The following is a 13,107-nucleotide window of genomic DNA, read 5'->3' as shown; positions in this document are numbered from 1 at the left end:
TTGGTGATGAATAAGAAAAATTAGATCATATATATATATATATATATATATCATATACTTCGCTCTTTTAGCTCTTCCTATAAAGTTTTTGGCATCCTGCACCAGTACATTGGCAGCATGAAAGGTAGAATTAGATACAAAATGTCATAAAATAATAGCTTTTCCTTTTCTGTTTTTGATGGGAGAAAGATCATTAACCAGCTAAAGTGTAAAAGCAGCAAAATAAAAACCTAATGTTACATCTCACATCAAAGGAATTTGGAGAGGGTCGGTCATGTAAGTGGATAAGCTGCATACCTCACTAAGCTACTTTTTGAGGATAATGCAATGGTCTAATGATAAAATGGTATTCAAGCTATGCTTAAATTTATCTAATTAGTTGACCTTTTCAATAAGCCACCTATGACAAGAGCGTCACTAATTGGTCGAGAAAGTTATTACATTCTAAATTGAAGGATTTAAGGAGAGTTAGAACTATATAAGTGGGTGCACTACATACCCTACTACTCTAAAATCTGCACACACAAGCATATTCATCGATTGTTGAGTAATGATTTAAATTTTTGGAAGCTTTTCAAATTGTAGTGATAATTTAAGGCGTTTTGAAGCCTCATCTAGAAGCAACTTGTTAAAAATTATCAAACAAAAAAATAAATAATTAGGTGGCGGAAATAAAGGCCCATGATCCCAAAGGCGGGGTATATATTATAGAGGACAAGGACTTCACCATGGCCTCTTGTAAGGATGGGGCACTTAATTCTTATATAAAGATTAGAAGATAAGCTTAACAAGTTTTGGTTGGTTATGGTTAGTCAGCGCAACCTATATTTAATTTCCCATTTACGTGTATTAAGATGCCCGGAATTCTTTAATGGAACATGCATGCATATTTTTACGTATATATATTTATTATTTATTAGGCATCTAAGCTTGGCATTACTCCTTTTCTTTAACGACCCTCACAAATCAAATGCATGTCTACATCAAATATAGTACACACTCTTATATATGTACTGTTTATTTGTTCTCAAGTTACTGTACATAAATTAAGAAATACAATAAATATGTGAAAGTATGTTTTATTTTATTAAATCTGTTCCTCATTTAATGCTACTAAAAATATTATAATAATAATAATAAATTGCTCCAAGGATGATACAAAAGAAATGTTACTAAAAATGTAAAAAATATTATGGCAATATAGCATTAGGATGACGAAGTGACTAGGCTGTCTATACTGACTGACATGATACTAAAGTTGGATCCACTCTATTAGAAAAATTTTAACGAGCTTATTTCGTCAAATTTTTTAATGAGACTATTATTTCAATCTGTTTAAGAAAGTACTTCTGACCTTATATAGGAGACATCGTATAGTTGATGCCCACGTTGATGACATTTGGGCTTCCAAAAATTCTATCGCAAATAAACGGTAGGTAAACTAAACACGAAATTGGCGAATAGCCCTTAGCTAGGCCCACGACGCAGTAGTTACAGATGATCCTCTAATAACTGGGTACACTACAAACAATTGGGCATCGCATGATACTTCGGACTGAGTTGCAGGGCTTTACCCCGAGAGGAGCCCTTCCAGAAATTCTCAAAGGCCGGGGCCTAACCCAGGCCTAAGAGGGGGTTTGGAAATAGTTTTCAACCAGCAATAGACGCGCCTCGGTTAGAACCTCACTAGCTGCGTCATTGCCCCAAGCGCAAAGATGAGACACTCAATTCACCCTTCCGATTTTTAAGTCGTTCGCCTAGTTCCGCAATTTCATATTCGCCGATGTGGGACTCGATATTAGATATGAAAATAGGAATCTCTTCCCTCTCTGAACACCACTATCAACAAAGCAGTGAAATTACACGTGGGCGTGCTCACTCCAATCTTTTCCTAATCTGTCTGAATTCTATCCATAGAAAAGTCGCTGGTATTTTCTTACAAGCAGCTAATTAAACAAAAGTGGTTTAAGAATACACTTATCTACCTGAATTCAGGCTAATTAAGTATCAAAATACCAAAGATAAAAGTACTTAGCTTTCTTATCCATGCGGGCAAAAAAAAAAATCAATTGTTTCTTGTATGACGAGATTGCTCTCCTGGCTCAACGAGATCATAATCAATGCAACAAGCCTAAGGATTGCGTCGTTCTTGTCATGTTTGTCATGAAAGAGTTCCATTTAGGTTTAAAGCATTGTTTGAAGGACTAAATAATATCTAACTTCAACAAAAAGACATTTTTTAATATTAATTATAATGATGATGCGAGTATTTTTATCATTACCAACTTCTCCTCGATGACAATAGTCATCTTTGATTCGACGGTGCCTAAGTTCATGGAATACAGGAGGACCTTAGTGGCATCGTCATCCTCTGTGCCATGAGACTATAATCCACCCTATAATGTCAACTTTTGAACAACATTGGTCTATCTATTTATATCATGTCAACAATCTGCTCTCTATCAACATTTGAGTAGTGCACTGTTATTAACATTAATTACTTTCATTTTGAGCCAAGCACCCGCTAATGAACTAGGGCATCATAAGACAAGGGGCCAGCCATTAAATGAAGTCATCAACTCACTTCAATCAACTCACTTATTAATGGAAAAAACAAAACAAAACAAAACAAATGTAGAGAAAAAAAAAAGAGTGTGAAAGGAAATGTGTTGTCAATTTCTTTCAGGTCAAAATATGTCCCACTTGCAACAACCAACACTTCTTACATTGTGAAAAAATTAATTACATAATCCAAAACAATGCCCAAGCATTCAGGCAAATGTCCAAGTTATAAATTCATTAAGATATATTACCTACATTCATTCTTCATAAAAAATTATATTAACATTACTACAAAACATGAAAAAAATAACCAAAGATTGACAGTACATTGTTTTCTGTCACACCATCTATGATCGTTCAAAAGTGTTTCTGAGAGACAGGGAGGATCGCCCGAACATAAATGTGAGGGAAGATAATGGGTATTTTATAATTATTTACTAAATTTGGATTACGTTATTCTTTTTCACATTTCAATTTAGCAACAATTGGTTACATTAATTTAATCGACCATGACAAATAAAAAAAACCACACAGATGGCGGTTAAAATGACCCATGAAACGTCCAAATTTTGAATGAATTTTTTTTATCCTTTACCAGAGCTAAAAACTGTCAGGATGCACGAATCCTATGGACGATGTTGGACAACATCTCAGGCCTCAACTGGATATTCTGATCTCACAAAAAAGAAAAAAGAGAGAAGAAAAAGAAGTCTCAACGCACCTCACATCAACAGAAAATTTTGATAATCACTACTCATTCGAATTGTATACCCAATCATTTCAACTACATCAATAAATAAATAAATAAACTGGCCATATCTAAAAACATAATTATAAAAAAATACATGTAAAAAAAAAAAAAAAACTTCACAGGAGTTCCACCATACTGTGCAACGCACGGGTTCATTGCTAGTTAAGTATCAAAATGTGTGATTTACTTGTGAATGGCTGGCGAGATCCTGGAAGAGCTTGAATACCCTGGCGGGGCGACTGGTAAGAAGGAATCCGCAAACTAAATGAACTAGCATTCTGTATCACCCTGGCGTCTTGGGAGACTGATTTGGAAATTCAAGCTGAAGTCTGACATAATAACTCGCATCAACTTCTCTTGACCCCATATCTGTGCCAGTAAAAACTGCAACACCCCGAGCAAAAGCAAATGACCCCGTCCCTCCAACTACTGTAAATTCTTCACTGCCCTTATCACCTGCCTCCCTGGCCTGCACACTCAGGCTACCTGAACGCTCTGGAGTTTCAAAGGTTAGGTATATGACATTGAATGCCGATAATGCAAACTGTTGCGTAGGAATTATAAAGCCCTGTGCTTTGCCAACAATCCTGGAATTATGGTCGGGCCCTTCTGTCAGTACACGATGGAAGATGAATGCACCCCCCTTGTCCCCAAGTTGGGGTCGTGAATTTGAGGGTGGTATGTGAGGTTTTTGGATGTACAAGGACAGATCCAGCCATGCCCTTGGGTGGCTCTTCTTGTGGGATGCAGGTGAAAGCAAAGCCAATAGAATTACTACTACTGTTGCTAGAGAAAACGCAGTGCAGAATAGGACCCTTGACAGCATTCTTATGCATCAATGGGCCTTTCGGAAAGTTTCGCCCAGAAATTGAGCTTTGAGGTCCTTTGGACGATATCAAATTATTAGCACGGATCCTTTTAAGATAAATTTACTCCTCATCGTCCAATTACATGTTATTGGCATTTGGCAACCTAACCCATTTGTGCAACTCAATGCAATACCTAAACCATTATGAAACCTTCAAGCTTGTCTTCTTGTTGCCTATTCATTGACTTCCAACATTTTATTGTGTTCAAATTTCTGTTTTGTTTACACTGTCACTATGTAGGGGTTAGCAATTCAATCATTGTTCCCCAACTCCAGTATATTCTGCACCTGGGTCCTAATTTGTGATACTTTCAGACGTAGCACCTAATGACCAATTTCATGTGACAAAGTTGGAATCGATACGGAGCAGGTATTGACCAATTGCCCAACCGTTTCCTGCAGGGTTTGGTCAAAATAATTTCATGTGAAGAAATCAGATGCACCAAGGATGCTCAGAACTTTATGTTGTTAATTTGTTATTGATTAAGCGCTAAAATAAGGGTGCAATCCTGATAATTTTTCTCACGTCACTCAACGCGTATCAATTTAATTGTGTCTTCTTGTTGAAGCGACATGAGTGGAACCTGTTGATCTCAATTCTAATTCAATTAATTACACATATTAGAGCTATATCAGGCGTCATCCTTGGACCTTTTGTTTATCTTTCTACCTTCTGTTTTTATTTTGGTTTTTTTTTTTTTGGCTCTTGCAATGTTCGGTGAGAGAGATATTAAAAGCACGTCCACTTCGGTGTCAATCAATGGTGGAGCTACATGTAATTGAGGGGCTTGGAAAAAATGACATGTTTGGAAGTATAGATTTTCATATTTTGCAATTTGCACCTTTTATTTATTATACTTTGTTGCCCTTTATTTTTATATTTTAAATTTTAAACCTATTTCAATCTTACTTTTTTAGCTTAAATTTATTCAAATTTTTAACTTAATCTCATAAATATTAGCCTACAAGTTTACTATACCTAAATTCAAATGTTATTTATTAATTGTTTAAAAAATAGATAAAAAATTTAATATGACTAAACTAGACTCACTCTTCTTCTTAAACACTACTTAGGAACTAGTCAGAAAAAAGAAAATGATAAATGAAAATTGAAGATTCAAAAGTAAATTGGGTGAATGTTTTTCGTTAGTTCAATAGACTTACAAATCTACAATTAATAGTTGAATAGGGAACAATGAACAAAAAAAAAAAGAGAAATAGTTGATTTAGAAGAGACAGAAATGTATTACTTTTATTGATAATTCTAGCTCTGCCATTATCCTCCCTGACCTAGGATCCTGGCTCTGCCACTAGTGTCAATATGAGACAACTAAATTAGAGCAATAACTTGCAGCACAACTAAATTAGAGTAAGAACTTGCACCGCCACGGTAGAGAACATTAATCTTGTTTTCAAGAAATGCTCTTTTGCGACATCAGTTTGGAAGGAAACACTACCCACTGATATGTGTATGGACTTCTTTGGATGCGATATTAGTTCTTGGCTCATCAAATGTCTTCACAATCCTCAGTTAGATACCTCCTGGAAGATAGGCATAAGCATCACCTGCTGGAAGCTGTGAGACATTAGAAATAGAAGACTCTTTACTAAGGAAGTCTTCGTTCTTCACACTGTTCTGTCTCAACTCAGAGAAATAGTTAAACATACCTCTAAATCCTTCTCTACTTTTAGAACTTTGATGTAATGTTTATGTTTTTTCGGCCTTTAGTTTGGTGTATTGCTTGTACAGTTCCCTTTTGAGTTAATGATATTTCTCACTCCACGAAAAAAAATTAGAGCAAGAACAATAGGTTATTTTATTTGAAATAAGATTCTGTCTAGTTAATTCATTCAACCAGAGATAGGTGAGCCTCACATTAATCTTTTAGATGAGCAATTAGACATTTCCATAAGTGCTAAAATGTATAGTCAGACGGGTTGATCATTTCTTGTCTCTTGATTGATTTGAAACAAAGAAGGGCCCTCCCAAGAACTATAGGAAAAAGTTACAAACAGTTCACTTTCATGTACCAATGGACACCTGCTTTGGCAAGAATTACCATTTGTCGGCACTCGGCCGTATGCTTTATATGTTGCTGTATTTTAACAGAACCATATTCCCATGAATCTTTCTGTGGCACCAATCGTCCGAAATGGTCACCACATGGTTAGATTCGACATGTGGGGCGTTCAGTTTATGCATGTTTGCGCTTTCCCCTAGCGTTTGTAAATTTTGTTTTGTCCCCACCTTATAGACAAATAAAATTAATCCCACTAGTATGACTGCCACAGCCAGAAACTCATAAATCTCAAAGTTCTGAATTTCACCCTTCTCTTGCCGTCATTCTCACTCTGAGTCCTGCCTTACACTACTGTTCATGCGCAACATGCTGTGTTATTTCCTAGTCTAACGGGGAAATTGCCTTCTCAAAGAGGAGTCGGTGTAAAATGACAACCACATTTTAAGAAGCTATGGAAAGGTCTGAAGATATTTCATAGCCATTATGGTGATGCTGTTGGGCTGGATTTGACTCAGTTTGCTACTTTTTGCAGAGAGAATCTCATTTTGGCCAATGAAGGTGGGGAGTGGTACACTACTAGTGATGCATGAACCAATAAGGAGTGAACACATGAAGAATGATCCCCTCAGTCCAAAAAGGGAAAGCCCAGAGGAATCCAAGTTACATAGGGTGCCATGGCAGACCACTGTGTATGAACAGTCCAAATTGCATTAAACCCACATGATTCTCGGCCACTGGGGTGAGCCCCATGAAATTCCAAATGAGGAATGAAGGTATGGGGTGGTGACAGATGTTGAGGATGAAAACTACCTCTCTCTTACTTTAAAGAGCACCCAACGTTGCTTTTCTCAGGAACTGTACAGGAAAAAGTGAATCCAAACGAGATAAGGAATGTGTGTTGAAGGTTGCTCTTTCTTCTCCATGCTTCCATCAACTTGCTCCGACATGTCCTCATCCTTGACCGCCCAATATCATCCTCTCTCAAAGTTTAAAATTTGTGGATCCCATTCCTCTGCTCTTCACTTCAGGGGATAAACTTACATGTCAATGACTTGATATTCTCGACTGTCTGAAGATGGGACATGCCATGCATTATCTGATTTCTTTAGCTTTTACAGCATTCATTTTACCTACATACATCTAATGCAACTCATTTATATCTCCTCATAGTTTAACTCACTCCACAATAAACAAGAAACAGCTTATCCGTCCCAGTGATTTACAAAGGACAACGCTTTTAAGGGATCCATGCAAACTTCAGTACGGTAATTGAACTTAATATTGTTATTTACGATGCATTATTACATTATTTTGTTTCCATTTTTGAAGCCTGGCGCTATGCTCTTTCTTCATGCATTACCCATGTCATGACATGAAACAAGATTCTTAACAAGAAATCAGTCAAACTCAAACTTCATTAATAGTCATCCACCCTGTTAATGTCACGGCAGATCCACACCCATCAAAATTAATTGAAGATGGGAAGAAAATCAAACATCAGTCCCCACTAATGGTATTCATATTCCGGTTCATTAAACGTCTTGCCTGCTTGCTGATGGTGATTTCCAACCATATGCCTTTGTAGAGCATCATCTACAACCTTCCAGCTTTGGGGGGTTCGGTTTCTTTCAAAAAGTCATGCCTCTTAATGGGGAAAATGAATTCACCACTCCTCAGATCCCTAAGTTTAGAATTAAAGGAAAAGGAAAAAGGACAGATGGAGACTTGTCTCCATATATTAGTTAACCAACATATTCTACACATTTCTGAACCACCTTGACAGCGAATTCATTGGCCTTGACCCGTACAAGGTCCTGCTCCAATGGATCGATTGCCTAGTGGGCCTCACAAACCATTCAAAGGAAATGGAGAAGACAGACGTAAATTACTGCAACTTTTTTACACCATTGGTTCGGACTAATATAAGTCTAGACTAGGAAATATGATGATATACGTTGAAGATATGTGGAAATCCTATCACAAATGGGAGCATGATGTATATATGTGCAGCATAAATGAGTGAAGATGGATCCTGTTGGATTGTTGAATAGTCGATACTGTCCGTCTACTGCAGTTTCCGAAAAGTTATGAAAATAAATGTTCCTCCGTAAGTGTACTGTTAATTGCTATAACGGGTTCAAAAATATAAAAGGGGAGGGTAGGAGCAGATTAAAATGAGTAGAGAAGGCAATTGGCATGCATGGAGTACGTAAAAGGGTTGTTTGAAAGTTGCAAAGGAGTGTGTGTGTCCTTTAATGAATATTTAATCCGGCGAGAAGCAGTTGCAACATGCCGTGAGAGATGGTGAGTACATGAAAATGTGATGGGCAGTGCTCATGGGTTTATGAATGGTCCGTTTACCCATAGATCTTTTCAATGGGCAAGCTGGCTTCCTTTTTCTCTTTTCCTATAAATAGGTGCTTTCGGCCTGCATCGTAGATATAACACAAGCTCCTCCAGCCCACCTCACTTCTCCTTCTGTTTCTTCTTCTCATGAGCCTTTTCATCTATTCTTGTAGTGATGTTTGTGTGGAAAACAACAGTGAAAAGCTAGGAGAAAGAAAGAGATAGATAGAAGGCACTTTGGGAGGTTGTTGACAGAAGATAGAGAGCACAGACGATGACATGCATATATAGAATTGCATCTCACTCCTTTGTGCTCTCTATGCTTCTGTCATCACCTTCAGCCTCCAATCGCTGTATATCTCCCTATTTCTAAATTCCAACTCTCCCCCACATAACAATCACATTTATTCATCTTTCTGATGATCCCATATGGCTTGATGAGCAGCATGCTTATTCTTCTCTTCCTATCAGTTTTATTCAATTTTATTCCACTTGAAAGTTGTTAATTATCAACTTCTTCGTTCCCTGTAGAACTTATCAGATAAGTATAACTACATCGGCATGTGGGCAGTGGCCACTAACTTCTTTGATTTGTAGTTAGCTCGCACCTATTCAGTGAGTGGTTGGGGTGAAGATCAAGAATCTGTTGGCTATAAAGGGGTTTGTAACTTTGTATGGTATATGACCAGGTTTATTGAATAAACTACAAAATCTAGTTACTTACTCAAGGCCGGTGATGTAAATTGATGATAAACTCCAAAGAATTTAGCATACGAATCAATGAATGGCGGTAGTAACTTCATCATATGTTTCCTGTTTATAATTAGTTAAGAAAGATATTGTGCTGTAAAATATGGAATGATGCTGGGAATATATGATTAGCAGGTAGCAAGATAGAAGGTAAGCAGCAACACTTGGCGTGGGCAAGAATGGAAGGACGGTGCAGCAGAAAAATGGGGCCGGGGGTCCAAGTGCAAGTACTGATCATGACATATTGCAGTGGGAGGGCACATAATTTTTCCAAGTCAGTACCCCGCTCTATTGTTCATTCATTTCTATTGCAGTCAATCAGTGTACGGTCTGTAAAGGGCCACATTTCTTTGTGGACATTTGATGTCTGTGCGCTATCCACTCGTCACAATCAGAGTCGACCACCACTGCTGTTCATCAACAAGACCAACCTCCTCCGTACTTTCGATGAACCCAAGTTCACCCCGATCTGCACCGGAGGCTCTCCACATATCACCTAGACAATTATTTTATATTTTGTGTAATTTGAACATGCGAACTGCTAAACAGTTTTCGCTCTTGTTATCCATCTTCTAACTCTGGAGCTGAATCATATCAAAGCTCGGAAAGGACAACATGTTCAATTCTGAAGCCCGCAGGAGGTTGCAGTTGGATGTAGCGTTCTAGTCGAAGTCGTGGCATATATATGATGATTTGTTGATTTGAAAACAAAAAAAAGAAAAAAAAGAAAACCATTTCGAATGAGTTGGATTTGAAGGGGAAAGAGAAGGGAAGTTTGATCATTCTTTTAGTCACAGTGTCTAGATAGTCAGTTAGGATCATGCAAAGCTGTGCAGTTGATATACATACATATGTTTTATTTGTAAATAATTAACATGTTTTGCCTACTTCAAGATTAAATTTTTCAAATGTAGCGATTATACTATCGTAGGCTGCTATCAAACAAAACTGAGTATTGCGTTTGTTTACAGTTACTTATGTGCACATTCGCACTGAGTGAAAGAAGTAAATATGACCGTAAGACATTATGAACAATTTTTTTTTTTTTTTTGCCAAGGGCATTATGATTATGTATGAAGATATGATGAAGAATATTTATGGCGATGGAGAGAGATATTTATTATTAGTAGAGCCAGATATATGATCACTTTGTTTAATGGCAAATACATTCACGACGGATCTCTGCTTCATTTTGCAGTCATATTGGAGAACATCCAACCAATTGATTAGTGCAGAATATTTTGGTCTTGAACGGGAATATCCCTTATCATCTCTGTTTGCTTGCCAATGCCAAGTTTAGCCGTATGAGAGAAATCCTTAATTGGTCGGGTCGGGTGAACTTGGCCTAGCTTAGCCCCGATTTTTCATGGGTTGAAATTTTGCAACAAGGTGCATGTAAGCATATATGCGACTAAATACTCATAGCTAGCGGAGGATCAAAGACTTGTAAAGAAATTTAATGAACAGAGAGAAAAGTAACGTCGAGAAATGGGGAGGGTATAGGCAGGGACTGGGGAGCATGCATATGCATGTTTGCATTGAGGGGATGGAACATAGATGAGAGAGAGTGTACTGCGTGCTTTTCATACCCACCATCCATTGGGTCCTCTCCATTAGACGAAACTCCCAAGAGCACGTTTGGATATTCTCTTGAATTAATCATGGCATTTAAAATCATGGTTTTGAAAAAAGTTATCTAAACATTCCTAATTTTTCTAAAACTTTATTTGATTTCTAAAACTTTCTTTTACAAAGCTAGCCAAACATCCTCAATTTTTACAAACTCCATTTAGTATTTGAAACTCCATTTTGTAGAAGCTAAATGTTCCTTCATTTGGTAAATCAACTTTACAAAATTAATTTTAAAAAATCTTATCTAAACATTATCACATTCTGTTAATCAATTTTTTCAATTGAAAATACTTTATGCTAGCACAAATTCTAAACAAGATTTGCACGTGTATTGAGAAAATACAATGGGTGTGCTTGGATTTCCATTAAAAAAATTAATTAACAAAACATAATGACGTTTGGATAACATTTTTTAAAAAAATTAATTTTGATAAAATCAAAGATGTTTGGATTATTTTCCATAATCAATTTTGAATATACAAATTACAATAAAGAACATTTCTTTTTATAGTGTAAATATTGATAATTTTATTTAATTAATTATAAAAATTTAAATCATATTATATTTTAATAGCAATAATTTAATATTTAATAAATATTCTATTGCTTATTTTTTCCATAGAATTCATCTAGTCCATTGGAAAATAAATAAAAAAATATCAAACACTAGAACGCACGAAGGGGAGGGAATCAGGGAATACATGTGGTGGATAGCATTGGATAGGAAGGTATTTTCTGATAGAAGCCTCAGATGTCTTCATTCACCGCTCTTGGAAATTTGCCAATCCTTTTTTTTTAATTATTATATAGAAAATAAAAACAAAACACTCCAAGGGCTTCATAATAAAAGAAAGGTGAATATGGACCCGTGATGAAAAAAAGTGATGAATATGAAATCAATATTAAAAAATACTTCCTTTAAATCATAAGATAAAACATTTCTTAGATACCTTATTTAATTTAAAATATATGATATTAAATAATTTTTATAATTATTTTTCTAACTATATTCCTATTTCATTTATTACTCTTTTTAAAAAAATGATGCATTGAAATTTCAATTGTGAAACTTACATAAAGTATTTAATAAGGGTATAATTAAAAAGATATAAATCTTTTTCTAAAAGATTAAGCTTTCAACTGACCTTTTTTAATGACTATGAAGTAATTATTAATGTCCTATGTTGTGGTTTAAAGGAAGTAATTTATAAGATATTTTTTTTTACAAAGTTACTTATATTAATAAATTTTATAAAATACACTTTACAATTTTATTGATTTAAAGCACCAATATAAATCTTCAAAAATATATGTAATTTAATATAACTTTATTTATAAAACATAAGTAGAGAAATAAAATATAATAAAGACATAAGGGTGATGTTGAAACAAATATAATAAGGAAGTCTTATTTTTGTTAAAATATTTTAAATTTTAAAATATCAAATCACCTTTATTTTTAAAAGTTAAACTTACTGTTCAAATCTTGTCTTCTCTCTCAGTACATTACACGGATATAAAATATAGTTCCTTAAGAAATGTGAGAGGTGATGTTCGCCACACATGCCGGAATGAATTCACTGTTAGTGGGAAGGCAAGTCCTATAAAAATAAAGTCCTTCATTTATATCAAGCTAGATTTTTATAACCGTGCGGTGCACGGACTTTCAATTACTCTTTTTATTAAAAAATATAAAATATTTTTTAAAATTTAATATTATAAAATATTAAATATTTTTAATATTTGAAAGTGTAATGATTGTCTTTTTAAAAAAAAATATCCCCATAAATAAATCACTTTATATTTTAGAGTAAAATATCCTATCAAATAAGGATATATATAAAATGTTAGTATTAGTTTAAAAATAAATAACTACTTAATTAAAAGATAAAATTTAATTAAAAATATATTATATTTTTTAACAGGAAGAGTATAATATAAAAACAGGTTGGGGTTTAGGTGACATTGGAATAAGGACTTCATATTGAAATAATAATTTATATTACTTATTTTAGATTTTGAAACATTATAATTTGTATTTTAGATAATAAATATATAATATTATAATATCAACATTATTTTTTAAAAATAAAAAAATAAAAAATGGATTTCCAAGCTCGACCCAAAAATGTTTAATAAATATTGATTTTAATAAATAGTTAATTGTAAAGTGAAAG

At 34.8% G+C, this 13,107-nt stretch overlaps 1 protein-coding gene, 1 long non-coding RNA gene and 1 other non-coding gene across 6 annotated transcripts; 1 reads left to right on the top strand and 2 right to left on the bottom strand.

Annotated features, from left to right (window-relative positions):
• Positions 1-1,566: 1,566 nt before the first annotated feature.
• On the bottom strand, positions 1,567-1,717 carry LOC129321124 (U4 spliceosomal RNA). Its single transcript, XR_008595915.1, has one exon. It is a non-coding gene; the product is annotated as a U4 spliceosomal RNA (small nuclear RNA).
• A 1,604-nt stretch (positions 1,718-3,321) lies between these two features.
• On the bottom strand, positions 3,322-4,185 carry LOC129319365 (dirigent protein 6). The gene has a single exon (XM_054964411.1). It carries the CDS (start codon positions 4,137-4,139, stop codon positions 3,597-3,599), a length of 543 nt encoding a protein of 180 aa, XP_054820386.1. The 5' UTR covers positions 4,140-4,185; the 3' UTR covers positions 3,322-3,596.
• A 3,083-nt stretch (positions 4,186-7,268) lies between these two features.
• On the top strand, positions 7,269-10,348 carry LOC129320697 (uncharacterized). 4 transcript variants are annotated; one of them, XR_008595817.1, is made up of 2 exons: positions 7,269-7,462; positions 9,434-10,348. It is a non-coding gene; the product is annotated as an uncharacterized LOC129320697 (long non-coding RNA). The 4 variants fall into 4 exon arrangements; XR_008595815.1 differs by having other exon boundaries at positions 7,269-7,467; XR_008595816.1 differs by lacking the exon at positions 7,269-7,462 and adding an exon at positions 8,275-8,506.
• Positions 10,349-13,107: the final 2,759 nt, after the last annotated feature.

This window comes from Prosopis cineraria, unplaced genomic scaffold (assembly GCF_029017545.1).
Source record: "Prosopis cineraria cultivar Desert tree isolate PC_DT_omini unplaced genomic scaffold, ASM2901754v1 PC9, whole genome shotgun sequence".
Taxonomy (NCBI): Eukaryota; Viridiplantae; Streptophyta; class Magnoliopsida; order Fabales; family Fabaceae; genus Prosopis; species Prosopis cineraria.
The sequence above is the reverse complement of the archived record's forward strand: the minus strand, read 5'-3'. Positions and strand labels throughout refer to the sequence as shown.